Below are 16,798 nucleotides of genomic sequence, written 5' to 3'. Positions count from 1 at the left end.
TGTATGTTGTTTAAGAAAAAAATGGGAAAGTTTTTTTTAGATAATTGCCTATGTCTACACCACTACAAAGCTTATTGTAAGGGAATTCAAATCGTATATAAACCATTTATAAAAAATTTTTTGTGAAAAGCTATAAATGTTTAATAAATGTAAATGGGAAAAAGTAAGACAATATTGTACTCAAAAATTTATTTGCATCCATTTAACAAAAGCACCCTATCAAAAAAAGTTTTTAAACTAGCGGCAGCACTGAAAAAAAAACAACATCTTGACATAAACATCATATCAATCAAATTTATACATAGTATTAGCAAATAACATAACCCAGCTCCAACTCCATTTAACAAATTATAAATCCAAAGCCGCTATATTTTCTAAGTACATATTTTATTGTATTTTAACATGTAAGTGAATAATAATATTTAAAAAAAAATCAGTAAAATTTAATAAAATAATATTACAGGGCTCTTGTGAAACCAAAATCGGAATTGACACCAGAAGAACTTGCTAGACAAGAGGAAGAGGAGTTCAATACAGGACCACTTTCCGTTCTAACACAATCTGTTAAAAATAATACTCAAGTATTAATCAACTGCCGTAATAATAAGAAATTATTGGGGCGAGTTAAAGCTTTTGACCGCCATTGTAACATGGTTCTAGAAAACGTCAAAGAAATGTGGACAGAAGTTCCAAGAACCGGTAAAGGAAAAAAGAAAATCAAACCTGTAAATAAAGATAGGTTCATCTCGAAAATGTTCTTAAGAGGAGATTCAGTAATTTTAGTTTTAAGAAATCCTCTCGCCACCGCATCAGGGAAATAAAAAAAAATTTTCATGTATATTACACGATTTTTTATTGTAATTTAAGAATTTTTCCTTTCCAATATAAAATAAAAAGTTGATTACATATTAATCTTTTTCTGCGATCTTAGTTAAATGATCTTCAATTTCTTTTTCTGTTAAAGTTCTGAAACTGGGGTCATCTTTTGTAACTACACCGACCTCTATTCCATTTGGTTTAAAGTCTACAGCTAATACAGTTGACAAACAAGTAATAGCCATTTGAATAGCCTCCTCTCCAGTAGTAGGAGGTTTTTTCATTTTCTTTTCTAAGTAGCTGTTGGCTTCTGTTTGTTTTACTCCAACCGAACAAGCGCGAAAACCACAATAATAACCAGCTGGATCGGTTTTATAAATGCAGGCACCTTTCTCATCATCGTAAGCAACCAAAATCATACCTTTAAATTGAGATATCAAAAAATTAGATTTCTAACAAAACTAAATTGTCAACCAAAGCACAAAAGCTCTTGTATAAATAACGAATTAATTGCTAAATCTTGAAGGTGAATACTTACTGCAACCTAACGGTCTCATTTCAGCATTCTGCGTATAAACTTGATTTATGTCAGCAATTCTGCGACATAAAACATCAACCGGCATATCATATCCAAATTTGTATCTCCAATTTGCAGCTTCATATCGCGCACGTTGCACTTGAGACCTACTGTCAGCTAAAATGAACAGTTTTTAGTCAACAAAGACTTTGGTGAAATTTTAGTAAAGCGTCTAATATCTTACCTATTCTTCCAGTCATAACACATCCAATAGCTTTAGTTATTCTAAACATGTGAGTTACAGTTGAAGGGTCAATCAATTTTTCTGTTACTTTCTTCTGTGTAGCTATTACAGCAGTATCCTCACTTTTAACAGCAACCGAAGTAATTCCTTCTTGATTAATTGATTTAAAGGCATATTCTGAATACAATACGAGGTTAGAATCGATGATGATGCAAATTTTTCTTTATAAACTTACCAACTTGGTATAGACGGCCTTCCGGGGAAAATATGGTAATATGTCTATCAAAACCTGCTGAACTTCCTCTTGACATTGTAATAAAAATTTATATTTTACGTATTTTTCCTAAAACACTACAATAATATTAACAAAATCCAGTGAGCTGAAATTACTTTTTGTATTGAAGTAAAATAATAAAAGTAACTTGTCATTTATTTTCAACTACAAATACTTTTTTTCAACAATATTGCCTGTTTACAATTCTACAATGTCAGCAATGCCAGATACCAAAACACAAAACTAAAAAATAACCGTCAAAACGTCAAATCAAATAATTTTAGAACCTGAACACTTATTCTGCTTTTGAATTTTAATTGTATAATTTTTCAAACAAATATTGTTAAATGCAACAAACATTGTTGTTCTTTTATTTGTTGATATAAATGATTCCCTCGTTTGCATATTTTTTGTTTTCGTAAAAATTTAAAAATTAGGATCGAAATTATTTCAAATAATAAAGAGCAATAGGAAAAGAATGGGTCGAAAAATGTTATATTTTTCCAATAGAGTACTCTTCCAATACTATTAGGTATCCAGAAATTAAATATCTGTGATAAGGGAAAAAATTTAGCGCTCCAAGACTTATTTTTTGTGTTTAAATATGCAACTACACCGTCGGACTAATTTTTTTTAATAATGGTGACGAATTACAAAATGCGATTTTTCAAAAAAAAATAATTTCTTGCATCCCTACTTCACGGAAATAATATACTGCTTACTGCATCAAATTTTAAAAATCATAGTAAAAAATAATAAGCTTTATCTCTTGACGCAATATTTAGGGCCTGTTCTTTTCCAAGGGTTTGCAATTTTTTGTTAAGCCAGAAGTTAAAGACAAAATGTTGGTTAAAGATGAAACTTTTTAATGTATAACTTATTTAAAGAATCTCAAATTATTCCAGGTTTCTTTAATAAATTTCATTCCTTTAGCGAACATATACAATGTATTTTAGCCTCGAATCAGCGTGTGGTTAAATTAAAGTTTTAGTTAAAAACATATTTTTGATATATGTACATACATATGTACAAAAGTAATGTTATTAAAATTATTTAATAAAAAAAATTACATCGTACATATAAATACTTAGCTATGCATGCATGTACAAATCGATTAAAACAGACAAACAAATTATAAAAATATTCATAAAAAAAATCATGGTTTTGGTGGTGCACCCCCTAATTGTGCGTGTAGTATTGGAACGTAATCATCAAATTGAGCTTGATAAAAATTGCCTGCTATTACATCCTGTAATTCGAATTTTTCAATAAGCTCCCTTGCCTTAGATTTTAATCGTCCCTCGCGAGATCTACAATTGAAATTAAATATGAAAAAGCGCAAGCGATACAATTGCGACTAATTTACTTGTTAGATGTAACTGGCAAATTGTCAGTTTCAATCGCCTTTTTTTGTTTAAACACTAAAAATACATATCGGTGTAAACCAGTATCTTTGGGCGGGCCAGAACCAATATACTCAAATAGAGTATTTCCTTTCGAAATATCATTACCAGGAATATTCACAACCAGCCAATGTCGTACTTCCCTAAATGTCGCATTACTACGTGTTGGGGCATCTGGATCAGTCATCAACAATGTATATAGAGCATCCGATTCGCTTCTCCATTTTACTTCAGGAATATCTTTGACTTGAGTTGGAGTTAATTCCTTACCCAAATTTACTTTTGCTCCACTTGGATACGAAACCTTAAATTAATTATTTTATAAGCACAATTATAAATTCATATAAACAGCAGTAACAATAAGCAAATTAAATTTAATATTACTAATTAAGGGAAAACATTTTGATTTAATGTAATTGTTTTATTTCCCTGTTTTTCACGGTTACCAGAGACTTTGATTGGTTATGGGTCCCCTCGTCTATTAAAATACGATTACATATAATCAAGTTACATACATATACTTATATGTATGTATGTATATACATGTTTACTTGTTTTCAAGATTACATACATATGTACATCAAAACCTATTATACACATTAATTCTCACTCAGAAGATAAACAGACAGTCATGCAAAATAATTAATAGAAATAATTTTAAAATTCACAACTCGAAGTCAAGTTTTACGTGCAGTTTCAATAGACTATCATTATCAATTAGATACTGATTAATTAAGTTGTATAGAATAGATTATACAGTATTATACAACAAAAGTTTTAAATCACAGCTTGTTAATAAACATAAAAAATTTTTTCTTTCGTATTTTTTATGATATATTTAAAAACAAATATAAATAAAAACAGAACCAAAGCGGAGAAGAAAAACGGCAGACGATTTCCTTTGTTGACACAGAATAACAGAGGAACGGCAAAATCAACTATTCAGTATTTTGTACACATGGAAACATGTGATGTCAAAAAAATAGGATTTCAGGCTTTTATTTCGCCGGCGCTTAATTTCGCTTCATTTTGGGCAGAAAAAGCGATTTTCCTGCAAAATTTGCGATTCGATGTTCCTCTGAAATTTGCGATTCGCAGTAAAATCGCTTTTGTAATACTTTCACTTTTATTTTGATAAAATTTATACATTCCTATGTACATACATGTAAAAACAGAATATTTTTAAACAGATATAAAATTCTACTTGCCTGTTACAACTCCCCAACGGGATTGCGTGATTTTATAAGTAATTTCACATAGTCTTTCTCATATAAGTAATTTTTTCCCTTTTTGAGTTTAGAGTGTGAAATGAAATGTAAAGTACTCCATATGTTATACAATGTGAAACGCCGGTATTATAAAAGCTCATTGATTTTTATTTATAGCAATTAGAGTTTTTATATTGAGTAACTAAAATGAATGCGCTAAAGTCATACAGTCCATATAGTACATTTAGAAACATAAATACGAAATATTTTGTTCTTTGACATATTATTTATTCCTCCGGCTAATTTTTAAATATAGTTTTTTGTAATTTAGTTACCTATGTACATATGTACATACATACCTCAACTATTTCTTTTGGTGCAACGTCAATAACATCAGGTACAATTTCATTTTCAACAAATACTTTATCCACTTCCATTTTGTTGGAATTTACTAAGCCGACTACTATAAAAATTGTAAATAACTTCAACATTTTTCAAATATTTCGGAGCTTTGGTATGATGATAAGAAAGCTTTTTCTTTTTTATTATAGCAAATATTTTTGCAAATATTTTTTTTACTTTTATTTTGCTAAAATTAAAAAATTTGTCTTTTAACTTCTCCCGACTTATTCTATTTGTAATTTATTTTGCAACTAAAATAAAAATGTTACAAGTTTATTTTGATACCCAAACCCAGTTAAGATGTAATAAATTAAGTAATATTGTGTTATATATACATAAATACATAGATGAATCTACAAGAAATATTTGCTACAGTACAATAGAAGAAACATAACAAAACTAAAACATGGAATAGAACTGCCAAATGTACTTCAATTTTAATAATATTAAATTTTCTCTAACGTTTATTAAATGTTGTATTTGCAAGAGGAATCAAACATCAGCTTTGCAAGCAAGAGGAATTAAACATCAACCATAGATACAAAAGATGTCGCGTAACCAATGGTAATAGAATTATTGAATTCGCTAGTTTCTTAGAGTTAATTTTGCAGAATGCTCCTTAGATTTTTTTATACCTTTCCTGTAATTGATGACGTCTGCTACTTGTTGAACTGATAGTTGCTTATTTGCCGTTATAAGATGTTTATTTCGCTTTTCGGCGAGATGCTTAATGATTACGTGGCGAAATACTCACTTTTAAAGGTTTACTTTATATAATATTCAATAATTAACCAATATTCAAATATTTTAGTTTATTCGAAATAAGGCATTTGTATGTTTACAACAAACATTTTCTTCACAAATTAACATCAAACTGGCAAGACTGAAAAATACTGAAAAAACACTTACTCGCCGATTATACATACATATCTGTCCCGTTTTACTCTTTGTTTATCTGGCAATCCTAATAGCTAATGTGGTTTTATATTGATATTATTAAGTATTTATATTTCACGATTTTGTTGTAGGTGTTATAAAAAAAGTAAAAATCAAGTCGAATAACGGCTGTAGGTGAATGTTAGTATTAATATACACATAGTTATAAACACGAAGTTTGCGTAAAAATAAAAACCGGTAAATTAACATTATAGGTGTGAAGAAATTTAATTTAATATCAATTTATTCATTTTGAAAGTGCTCATACTTTATATATATGTATGTACATATTGAAAGCTTTAACCGGTTTTTTATTTTACAAAAGTATAGATACTTATACTTATAAATGCATATACACTGATGAATGCATGAAAACATAAATTTCTCGTCTTGATATTTTTGAACTTTAAATTAAAAAAAGTATGTTATATAGGGTCTTAATTAAGTGTTCTACAAGTTAAAAAAAATATATGCAAAAATGTAAAGACATTTGTCTTTATGCAGTGTCAAATGCAGTGACGTACCATTATTAAGTGCTTCAATATTAAATTTTGAACTTGTTCCATAATTATGAATAAAATATCTAGAATTAAATTCAAATACTTTACAAATTTATAACTTCACATAATTTTATTGAATTTTTCTGTTATAATAAAAAATACCCGGTTTAATTAGTGGAACGAAAAATACAGTGACGGAGCGTATCACATTAGTTTAAAATTCAAAAATATTTTGATGCATCATGTCAATAAAGTTTAAAATTCTTTTTCGTCACAATTGCATCTGGTGTACAAATTTAAGCAAACTATACATTATTGGGTGCTGTCAAAATACATTCGATTTTGTACGTGCAATTGTTAATTTGCAGATTTTGTTCATTTTGTGTTTATTGTTCATTTTGCGTTAGTTTAAAAAGTGTTATAGTTATGGAAAAAAGGTAAACTGTACTTTTAAGAACACTTGCTTCCTTAATAATTTTCTTGTCCATATTTATTTAAAACTTACGGAATTCAAAATCAGATTTTACTATCAAAATTGGAAAAAAGAATTTCCAAAAACGTCAATCATCAAGTAAAGCAACAGTATCAAGATTGCATCAGCATCAGTAAGGAATCATTTGAATTGAATCATTTATATCACAGCGATGCGTTATTCCTTATATTAAATTTAGGAATTGGAATAAAACAAAAAAAATCCGTTACATAACAAATTTATATAAAAAGTTTTATATTTAATTGTACACTTTTACTAAGGCTGCAGTGAAACAATAACTCAAAATTTAAAACAGGATCATGGAGGTACATATAATTTTCCAAAGATATTTTCTTATGAATCTAAGAATCTATTTTAAATGAATTTATGCTATATTTTATGAATAGATCTAAAATTAATTCCTACAATTTTGAATAATTGCTACTTGCTGGGTGGAACTAGTTTTAATAAAATATTCCAAAAGTTTAAAATACATGTACATACATACACACTTGTATATAATTATTTAATATTTTTGTTTTATACTTGTGTAGGCATATTATAATATACTTTTTAACTTATTTAAATGATTAGTTTACTTTGTAGAAATAATATTCACAATTAAAATTCAAGACAACACACCTGGTTACATAACAATATCCACTAAAATAAAAATTTTATTTCGGTACCCACTTTCAGTTCATCTTTTAAATATTGCGGTATACCGTTATATTTTTAATGAAAACAAAAATTAATTAACAAAAAAAAAATTTGCATTTTCTTAGCTTGTTAATCTTTCGTTTGGTGTACAGTAGCACCACCATATTTTTAAGATACTTTCAATATTATCTCTTACTAGTCTACACTTTAACTCAATCGTTATAATCTGATGATAACACGAATTTTTTAATTTTAATATTATCATAAAAAAAAAAAGTAAAAAACTTGCACAACTCGCTAATTAATAAATAAAATACGATTTATTTCTTTCTTTTTCTCTTTTTAATTACGAATCTTTTTATTTCATCACAATTTTAATTTTAAATCTACTTAATTTTTTAGAAAAAGCAATTTTATAATCATATAGTGTGATAATCAAACAAGTCACTATAAAAAAACAAAAATATCACAAAAACACAAAACAAAAAAAAAAGAAAAACAAAATTTTTTAGCCATACTTTTTTTATAGCCTCACATTGGTATTCAAATAATATTGAAAATTTTTGACAAAGAAAGCAAAAAATAAAAAAATATCTGCTTTTTATTAAACTAGATTTTGAAAAAAATTTAGAAAAAAAACATCAGAAAAAACAAAAATGAAATAAAAGAAATAACGGTTCTTTAGAATGTGTGTGTTTTTAAAAACCAAGTTGCTTATGAACTGTTGGTACATAATCATCATATTGAGCCTGATAAAAATTACCAGCTTCCGGAGCACCAAATTTATATTTTTCAATAAATTTCTTAGTTGAAAAATTTCCACGGCCCTCAGCACTATTATTTTTTAAACGTGGCTCATCAAAATTAATTTTACCATCTGGTTGCTTATAAACAAGTAATACATAACGATGTAAACCAGTGTCTTTTGGTGGGGCGGAGCTAACAAACTGTAATGATAAAAAAAATATAAAAGAAACTTAATTTAAATTTAGGCGTATGTACCTAATATGCCATGTAATAATGGAATGGGTCCTGATAAAATTCTTTTAAATAGGATTTAAAATACATTCAAAAAATATGAATCTAGGTATATTGTACCTCTAAAAGTAAATACTTTTGAATGAACTTAATTCCAAAAAATTGTTAAAATAATTTTGATTTAATTTTATAATTGAGATATCTATGTATGTACGTAAGTAAAATATAACTATATTTTATAGTAATGGAACATAAAGCACCTTGTAAAATGAATACAAAACAATTTTAATTTAAAAAAAATAATTTCTTAATTCGTATATTGCAAATGAATAAGTCATTGTGTTACAAAGCGTGTATAACAGAAAACTGATAGAAATGTAATATGAAATTCATATAGGCTTCTGCATTTAAAAATACTACATAATTTAAAAAATAACACTGTGAAGATTTTGTTTTTAAAGAATCGGAGAAAATTGAAAAGAAAATCTTTATACTCCAATTAAAATATTTGAAATTAAATTGCCTTTAGTAGGTAGAACACACTGTATGCTTAAATAATCAATCAATAAAGTAAAAATTTTATTTTTTAAACATACTTCACTTAAAATTTCTCCTTTTTCAATATCATCACCAGGAACATTTCCAACTAACCAATGATGCCATTCTCTCATCTTTGGGTTTTCACTACTTGGTGCATCTGGATCGGTCATTATTATTGTATAAAATGAATCTTTATTTGCATCCCATTTTAATTTTGGTTGATTTTTAACTTGAACAGGCTTTAATTCAACTCCTTTATCGGCTTGAACACCGCTATCAAAATTAATCTATGTAAATTGATAAAAATGATTAGCCATAAATTTGTTAAATATTCTTTTAATACGATAACTTTATTAGTTTATATAAGTGCACTAACTGTTAAAAAATTTTTTGGTCCTTCCGTTATTACATCCGGTATAACTTCCAAGTGTTTCATAAATTTCGTAATATCCGAATCCTCATTATGATGACCACCTTCATGAGAATTAACTAGAGTAATTATTGTTGAAATTAAAATTAAGTATAACTTCATTTTTAAAATTTCTTAAACCAAAAATTATTATTAAATATTTTTTCTACTTTGTAAGAAATAAAATTTTATGAGCTGAATAAGTATAGTGTTGATAGTTCAATAGCAAAACACAAAATAAAGTTATTGAGTCAAAAACATTCATACTATAAAAGTAAATTAAAACTAATTTAACCGCGATTGTGGAAATACAAATATGTACATATGTATGTATGTAGGCAAACAAATTATATAAAGTTTTGAGAAGTTTTGTATGAATGTACGTGTCTAGATATAAGTATGTATGTACATATTGCTTTAAAATTTTTATATTGAAAAAATATATGTACAGCTTTGTATATTACGCCTCAGGAAGTGGTTGCATCATGCGCCAAAAAGTCAATTTTTAAAATTTTACACAAATTTGATGCATCACTCATTCAACTACGTACGTTATATTCAAAGAACAGCTGTCATTTTTTTGAAAAATTTATAAGATTTTATCAATTACTGCGTTTATATGCAGCTTGAAGCACCCTTCAAGCAAATTTCGAGATCACATAAACTCTACTTGATTTGAAATTTTCAAGTCGGATGATAAAATTATTAGCTTGACTTTCTACCGGTTATTTCTATTAAAAAATCGAAAAAGAAAGTCAAGTCAAGTACTCGATCTGTATTACAAACAAAGTAAATGTGACCAATATCATACATGTTTAGGTAGAGTATGCAATTTCTTCAGTGGCGAAGGATTTATGGTCAACATGATAGAAGACCAAATGATTGAAGGCAAAACTTAAAAGTTTACTTTTCAGATTCTTACTACATTGGCATATAATACCTACATATATACAATTATATACACATACATACACGAAGCAAATAAACAAAATAAACCCTCTTTTGTCCCATTTCGGTAATATGCGATAACTTTAAAAATTTGAGGCATATTGGGCAGACTTAACTCAATTACTTGGTAACCAGTTATAATAGAGACCCCTTGTTTACGACATTAGAAAAAAACTAGCTGTAAAATGGAGAAAGTTACCATTAGGTCTAAAAGCGGCATATGAAGCAAATTATAACTGGACGATATGCAAAAGTTTTCCCTATATTAAGATTATTTAAGCTTTATCACGGTATATCGACTACATTATTTCGTTACCATTCAGTTGTTAAATTTATTTTACAAAATTTGCTAAAAAAAAGACAACATAAAATTTAAATGAACGAAAAGCTTTACTGAGAATTGAAATGAAGAAGAAATTTTAATAAACGATTCATTATTTGCTTCTAGTAGCATCATACAGAAGTGAAATGTTCAATTTTAATAACTTAATTAAATCGAAACAATAATTATTTAAATGCAACGTGCACTGTTTTTAAATAACAAGATAGACGCAGATAATTTATATTCAATTTATATAATTCTATGTAATTTATTCAAAATTTAAAATACATTAACGTATTAGTATTAATCCACCTACTAAAAATTAACGTAGATGTAATATCTACGAGGTAAAGTTAATAATAAATTAATAGTTTGCTATATTGGAATTTTTCTAGTTCTATTGTCATCCAGTTCTATTTCAGGAAAGAGGGAAGGAATTAACCACCTTCTTACTCAGTGAACTAGAAATATACTGTATAATTTTTAAAACATAAAATTTTCCTCTTAATTTTAAAAAACAAAGGCTTTATTTTAACCTCTAAGCCTATAACAAGATATAAAATACCTTGGTAAACAAAGAGTTATTTTTTGAAAACGTCAAAGTAAATGTTAAAATTAATGCAATAAGGCTTGTCAAAAAATTAAATAATAATTTGATTCTTGGAAAACGTGAAACGTGAAAAAAGACGCTACTGAGGCAAAGCTTATTATTAATCAGTTAATATATAATGTTCTATTCTACAGTTTCTCTAATGTTAGAATTAGAAAATTATGAATTTCTAAATTGTAAAAGCAAAACCAAAGCAGTGAACGGCAACTGTGAAAAACTTCTGTTATTAGCCCAGAACAACTAAAACTATTGTTCAAAAATTTGCGGAAATTTCGCTTCATTTTGAGCGATCCCGTTTATATCAGGTGTATTCTATATGAATTTTAACATTTGTTGCTGTTTCATTTGTAAACAGAAGAAGAGTTTTCAACTTAATACGTAAGTTAGAGTGTTATTAACTTAATTCTTTTCGTTTATATTTAAACGTACAGAGAAACGTGCTAGTAGGGAGTAGTTTGCGAATGGAACTAACTATTTCTCACTTAACTTTTTGAGCTATTCTAACAAACTACATTCTCACTTATGACTAGTATAATTTGGAACAATTAGGAATACAACACTCTTTCCAGTTGCGACTCCCAACTTGGGAGTAAAATTTCATATTTTAATAATTTTCCGAATTACCACTTTTGATTTATATTAAATTTCCGTTTTTTTTATTCTCAAATAGCATATTTGATATTAAACTTGCAGCACTGTTATAAATAAAAGAAAAATGTAAAAATATATTGCATGCATTCTCCGAATTGCTGCTGCACTTTCATGCTATTCCATGTGTCAAAAACAAAAAAAAAATGTTTGTTTTCATAAAAGTTCAAAATCGTCCTTCAAATGTCAAGCAAGTTGAACACTAATTATATATTTTTATTTTTCGTTGCTGATAAAGTACGTACAGTAACAATAGCAAATTATACTCATATACAAGTGATGTTTTGACACTTGCTAACGACATATTTTGCATGGAAACTTGATTAGTATTTGCTGAAAAAACTACATATTTCTAACAGTAAATGTTAAATAATTTTGAAAAGCGTTCGCAGAAATCTGATTCTGTAAAATTATAAAATTTGAAAATCGAAACTATCAAATTTATTTTAAAAATTATTTTAGGTTCAACGGAAGCGTAAAATGTCTGAAGATTGGGATAATGAAGAAGAAACAACAGTTGATAACAAGGTTTTCACGAACAATACACATTTCCAAAATAATGCTTTTAAATTGAATGAATCATATTCTAATCGAGGGCATCGTGGCCCAAAATATTCAAATGTAAAATACCAAATAGAAGATTGGACCCAAGATGATAATAATGATACTGAAAAAAATTATTCAAAATCAAATAATAGTAATTGGAATTCAGACAATTCTAACAGATCATCTTATAGAAATGATTTTGATCGAAGGCGTGATAACAGAAACCGTTCAGATAGAAATGAAGGTTTCAGAAAGGAAGGTACAAATTGGAATAGCAAAGAGAAAATTGATATGGCCAATGAAAACAATGAATGTATTATGATCAATTCTTCTCAAAAAGGTCTTTTGATTGGTTCAAAAGGCTCAAACATAAAAGAAATTGAATCTCAATTTCATGTACGAGTAAACATTGATAGGAATTATGAAAATAATGGCAAAAGCAAAGTTAATATTTCTGGTGGTTCCAAGTTAGATATAGATAATGCAATAGTTCATATTGAAAATCAATTAAAAACTGCATTCCAAACTGGAAATAGGTATAAACAACCATCACAAAATTATTCCTCTAATAGAGATAATTACGAAACAAAAAGAAGTTTTTATAAAGATGACTTATCAAGCGGCAATCAAAATCGAGAGTACAAAAGGAATGATTTTAGCAATGAAAACTCTTCGAAATATAATTCTGAAAGACAATATGCTCAAGTAGAACATGAAGAAGAGTCATATAATGATAACGACAATTCCGCCCCAATAGACTGGCATGCACTTTACATACAATCAGAAGAGGAACGCCGTAAAAAGTGGGCGAAATGTCCACCATTATTAAAAAATTTTTACAAAGAACATGCTGAAGTATCAAATTGCCCCGCAGAAGAAGTTTCAAGAATGCGCATGGAAAACATGAATATTGTTGCTTCGAGATTATTTTTGGAAAATAAAGAATCTTCTGAACCAATTCCAAATCCTATTTGGAAATTCGAACATTGTTTTGAAGAATATGAAGACATTATGCAAGAAATTAAAAAACAAGTAAGCATATCGCTTGATTTTTCATTAAAGTGTATAGGTATTTTCATAATATATTCTTTTGTTGAACGATTTTCTAGGGATTTGAAAAGCCATCTCCCATTCAAATGCAAGCCTGGCCGGTTTTACTAAAAGGGGAAGACTTAATTGGTATTGCTCAGACTGGAACGGGGAAAACCCTTGCATTTTTATTCCCTGCGTTTATACATACGGAGTATCAACCAATAGCTCGAAATCAAAGAGAGGGTCCAAATGTTTTAGTTTTGGCTCCTACTAGAGAATTAGCCTTGCAGATAGAGAAAGAAGTTTCAAAGTATTCTTTCAGAGGAATAAAATCGTAAGCAATAAAATAGGTATTCAACAATAATATTATAAACATAAAATATTTAAGTGTTTGCGTTTATGGTGGTGGTAGTCGAAAAGATCAAATAAACTTGGTAACAAAAGGAACGCAAATTATAATCGCTACTCCGGGTCGCTTAAACGATTTAGTACAAAATGAAATTATTAACGTTAGCAGTATTACATATCTTGTATTAGATGAAGCCGATCGAATGTTAGATATGGGATTTGAGCCCCAAATTCGCAAAGTTCTTTTAGATATAAGACCAGATAGGCAAACTGTAATGACTAGCGCTACTTGGCCTCCTGGAGTTCGAAGATTAGCGCAACAGTATATGAACAATCCAGTTCAGGTATGTATCGGTAGCTTGGATTTAGCAGCTGCTAAAACTGTTACTCAAGTCATTGAAATAATGGATGAAGATGAAAAATATTGCAGGGTAAATATTGGAGTTTATAATTCTGGATTTCGCAATTATTATTAACGGCATAACAATTATTTTAATAGGTAATCGATTTCGTAAAAAATATGGAACCTCAAGATAAAGCAATTATATTTTGTGGCAAAAAAGCTAGAGCTGACGATTTATCTAGTGAACTGACCTTAAAAGGTTTTATGGTACAATGTATACACGGTTCCAGGGATCAAGTAAAAAATTAATAATTTTATTAATTTACAATTTAAAACAAATTTATTTTATTAGTGTGATCGCGAACAAGCTATAGCTGATATAGCTTCCGGAGAAGTACGTGTTTTAATTGCTACCGACGTTGCTTCTCGAGGTCTCGACATCGAAGATATTACACATGTTGTAAATTACGATTTTCCAAACAAGAACATAGAAGAGTATGTTCATAGGGTAGGCCGAACAGGGCGTGCTGGACGTAAAGGAATTTCGATAAGTTATTTGACTCGTGAAGATTGGGCATCCGCTAAGGATTTGATTGAAATATTAGAAGAAGCTAATCAAGAAGTACCGAGGGAATTGCGAGATATGGCTTCACGTTATCAAGCGATGCGTGAAAGAAGAGCAAACGAATTGTCCTCATTTGGAGAACGCAATCGTAGGGGAGGCGGTAGAGGTTTCAGACATGGAAAAGGATTTTAACTTTTCATATTTCATTGGAACAATACTGTTGAACGTGCATTTTTAAGGTTTTTTACTTGAAGTACTTCTTTTTTTAATTAATTTCCTATTATAAAATTTTTTTTGATACACATACATAATTGTATTTTCTAAAAATACATAGTTATGTATGTATGCAATAAATGGATAAAAATTTATACCAGTGTTTAAATATCAAAATAAATTATTTTTTTTATTTTTTCAAATTTTATTTAAAAAAAAAACAACGTTTTGTTTTGAAAAATTGTTCAAATCTAAAACGAATTTGAACTTTAATTTAAATCAAAGATTTGCAATAATTTAGTACAAATTTCAAAATAAGAGTACAGACTCAACTAGTTTAACACGTGAACGTATGAAGGAATTTAAAAAATCTGAAAATAAATTTGTTCTAATCCAAAGCAAATTTAGTGCTTTTTTGGCTTCACAAGTTTTTCATATTTTGTTTTTGAAGAATGCCATAACGCAAATGGTATTGCTAATGATGGTAAAGTCATTATAGCGAATGCAACCCAATCGAAGAAATGTGATGAAAATCGCTTATTGTATTCAGACAAAGCAACTATACCCCCTTCTCCTGGTTCAGAAGTTAAAGCAATTTGAATCTGAAATTATTTTTGAATAAGTATTAACAAATATAAACATTGCTTTAAAATTACTTCTTTTGCTTCCTCAAAAGGCTTGTAATTAACCTCAGCTGCTGTGAAATTAAAATATCCATAAGATTTTGGTCTTACGACAACAACATGAGTATAGTTTGTTTGTGGAGCGATTCGATCTACAGTTACGCTAACTTTTCCACCAACTATATCAAAAGCTTCTGGATGGAAATTATTATCAGTCAACTGTACATTGATAGCAGCCCCATTACCAACATTGTAAAGTGTATATTTTACTATAATATCGCTCTTTTCTACAAGATATCTATTCATAATTTGTTTAGCGACCAAAAGGCGTGCTTTGGTCTCATCTTCAGCAGCAGCGAAGCATAAACAGCTTATCAGAACAACACTTAAAATTCCGTATCTGAACATCTAAAACAAAAACGAAATGTAATTATATAAAAAATTGATGACGAAGTCAAACCAAAGGATGAGTTTAAATTCATAAATATTAAAGAGCTATATTATGTTTTTAATTTTTCAGTATTACATTTAAAGTTTTAAAATATGCCAACCTTTTATATTTCATTCACAAATTATCACCACAAATTTATTTACTTTAAATTCAAATTATTATTAACAACCTGACCGATTCTACATGTGAAATGTGAAAGTGTTGAAAATGGAAAGATTATTTTGTATGAAACCAGTCAGAGTTAGCGACATACTGCCAAAATGCCAACCAGCTGCCAACTCATTGTAAAATGTCATATAGTTTGTAAAAATGCCAACACAAATTTCTCTGTCTGTATTCTTTACATTCACAATAGTACTTGTTCTATAAAAATGTATGTAAATATACCAAATAAACTATGAAAAACGAGTCCTGAGATGCTGATGGTTTACGTACACGACAAAAACTAAGATTAAATATACGAAGTCTGTTCTGAAAGTGCTTCAGAAGATAAAAGGATAGAAAATAACGACACCAAAATAAAAAAAAACGTATGCAAAATTTAAATGTTTGCGTTACTTATCATAAATCACCATTATGTAATTATCGTAATAATTACGAGTATTATCGACATAAATGCCCGCTTAAGCCACAGAGATGCATGTGGCAAAGTAACCTTTAACTAAATAGCTGCAATATAAACGCAGCCAAATGTAAGCAAATTAAATTGACATACTTATTAAGTAGCTGCAAAAAATTGCTGTGTATGAAATTCATGTTTACAAGTACACATATGATTTTTATACACCAA

At 28.4% G+C, this 16,798-nt stretch overlaps 6 protein-coding genes across 7 annotated transcripts; 2 read left to right on the top strand and 4 right to left on the bottom strand.

The window, feature by feature from the left end:
- Positions 1-274: 274 nt before the first annotated feature.
- On the top strand, positions 275-840 carry LOC129611814 (probable small nuclear ribonucleoprotein Sm D2). The gene is made up of 2 exons (XM_055525176.1): positions 275-404; positions 464-840. Coding segments are annotated over exons 1-2 (360 nt in total). The 5' UTR covers positions 275-402; the 3' UTR covers positions 822-840.
- LOC129611813 (proteasome subunit alpha type-6-like) lies at positions 829-2,000 on the bottom strand. The gene is made up of 4 exons (XM_055525175.1): positions 1,813-2,000; positions 1,578-1,754; positions 1,355-1,510; positions 829-1,237 (listed from the first exon to the last, which is right to left on the bottom strand). Exons 1-4 carry the CDS (start codon positions 1,886-1,888, stop codon positions 909-911), a joined length of 738 nt encoding a protein of 245 aa, XP_055381150.1. The 5' UTR covers positions 1,889-2,000; the 3' UTR covers positions 829-908.
- Positions 2,001-2,867: 867 nt separating this feature from the next.
- On the bottom strand, positions 2,868-5,099 carry LOC129611691 (protein D3-like). The gene is made up of 3 exons (XM_055524961.1): positions 4,822-5,099; positions 3,218-3,558; positions 2,868-3,161 (listed from the first exon to the last, which is right to left on the bottom strand). Exons 1-3 carry the CDS (start codon positions 4,951-4,953, stop codon positions 3,008-3,010), a joined length of 627 nt encoding a protein of 208 aa, XP_055380936.1. The 5' UTR covers positions 4,954-5,099; the 3' UTR covers positions 2,868-3,007.
- Positions 5,100-7,005: 1,906 nt separating this feature from the next.
- Positions 7,006-15,092, top strand: LOC129611689 (probable ATP-dependent RNA helicase DDX43). 2 transcript variants are annotated; one of them, XM_055524959.1, is made up of 6 exons: positions 7,006-7,098; positions 12,350-13,465; positions 13,543-13,799; positions 13,854-14,244; positions 14,313-14,453; positions 14,509-15,092. In XM_055524959.1, exons 1-6 carry the CDS (start codon positions 7,093-7,095, stop codon positions 14,911-14,913), a joined length of 2,316 nt encoding a protein of 771 aa, XP_055380934.1. In that variant the 5' UTR covers positions 7,006-7,092; the 3' UTR covers positions 14,914-15,092. The 2 variants fall into 2 exon arrangements, with proteins under 2 accessions (XP_055380934.1, XP_055380933.1); XM_055524958.1 differs by lacking the exon at positions 7,006-7,098 and adding an exon at positions 12,124-12,291.
- On the bottom strand, positions 7,951-9,524 carry LOC129611690 (protein D2-like). The gene is made up of 3 exons (XM_055524960.1): positions 9,327-9,524; positions 9,007-9,237; positions 7,951-8,379 (listed from the first exon to the last, which is right to left on the bottom strand). Exons 1-3 carry the CDS (start codon positions 9,480-9,482, stop codon positions 8,131-8,133), a joined length of 636 nt encoding a protein of 211 aa, XP_055380935.1. The 5' UTR covers positions 9,483-9,524; the 3' UTR covers positions 7,951-8,130.
- A 60-nt stretch (positions 15,093-15,152) lies between the features above and the next one.
- LOC129611692 (translocon-associated protein subunit beta) lies at positions 15,153-16,269 on the bottom strand. Its single transcript, XM_055524962.1, has 3 exons — positions 16,109-16,269; positions 15,591-15,965; positions 15,153-15,536 (listed from the first exon to the last, which is right to left on the bottom strand). The coding sequence occupies exons 2-3, from the start codon at positions 15,963-15,965 to the stop codon at positions 15,339-15,341; spliced, it is 573 nt and encodes a 190-aa protein (XP_055380937.1). The 5' UTR covers positions 16,109-16,269; the 3' UTR covers positions 15,153-15,338.
- Positions 16,270-16,798: the final 529 nt, after the last annotated feature.

Source organism: Condylostylus longicornis, unplaced genomic scaffold (assembly GCF_029603195.1).
Source record: "Condylostylus longicornis isolate FDR11 unplaced genomic scaffold, ASM2960319v2 ptg000055l, whole genome shotgun sequence".
Lineage (NCBI taxonomy): Eukaryota > Metazoa > Arthropoda > Insecta > Diptera > Dolichopodidae > Condylostylus > Condylostylus longicornis.
The sequence above is the reverse complement of the archived record's forward strand: the minus strand, read 5'-3'. Positions and strand labels throughout refer to the sequence as shown.

Bases quoted from the DNA above. Each gene is read 5' to 3' on its own strand.
- LOC129611813 (XM_055525175.1), bottom strand. From the start codon at position 1,888: ATGTCAAGAGGAAGTTCAGCAGGTTTTGATAGACATATTACCATATTT. The intron at 1,755-1,812 runs GTAAGTTTATAA...TATTGTATTCAG, and splicing joins AGGCCGTCTATACCAAGTTG to AATATGCCTTTAAATCAATT. The intron at 1,238-1,354 runs GTAAGTATTCAC...CTCAATTTAAAG, and splicing joins AATGAGACCGTTAGGTTGCA to GTATGATTTTGGTTGCTTAC.
- LOC129611691 (XM_055524961.1), bottom strand. From the start codon at position 4,953: ATGTTGAAGTTATTTACAATTTTTATAGTAGTCGGCTTAGTAAATTCC. The intron at 3,559-4,821 runs GTATGTATGTAC...AATTAATTTAAG, and splicing joins CACCAAAAGAAATAGTTGAG to GTTTCGTATCCAAGTGGAGC. The intron at 3,162-3,217 runs GTAAATTAGTCG...TTTCAATTGTAG, and splicing joins TTGCCAGTTACATCTAACAA to ATCTCGCGAGGGACGATTAA.
- LOC129611690 (XM_055524960.1), bottom strand. From the start codon at position 9,482: ATGAAGTTATACTTAATTTTAATTTCAACAATAATTACTCTAGTTAAT. The intron at 9,238-9,326 runs GTTAGTGCACTT...CAATTTACATAG, and splicing joins GACCAAAAAATTTTTTAACA to ATTAATTTTGATAGCGGTGT. The intron at 8,380-9,006 runs GTATGTTTAAAA...TTATCATTACAG, and splicing joins AAGGAGAAATTTTAAGTGAA to TTTGTTAGCTCCGCCCCACC.
- LOC129611689 (XM_055524958.1), top strand. From the start codon at position 12,250: ATGTTAAATAATTTTGAAAAGCGTTCGCAGAAATCTGATTCT. The intron at 13,800-13,853 runs GTAAGCAATAAA...AAAATATTTAAG, and splicing joins TCTTTCAGAGGAATAAAATC to TGTTTGCGTTTATGGTGGTG. The intron at 14,245-14,312 runs GTAAATATTGGA...TTATTTTAATAG, and splicing joins AAGATGAAAAATATTGCAGG to GTAATCGATTTCGTAAAAAA.
- LOC129611692 (XM_055524962.1), bottom strand. From the start codon at position 15,965: ATGTTCAGATACGGAATTTTAAGTGTTGTTCTGATAAGCTGTTTATGC. The intron at 15,537-15,590 runs GTAATTTTAAAG...AAATAATTTCAG, and splicing joins CTTTTGAGGAAGCAAAAGAA to ATTCAAATTGCTTTAACTTC.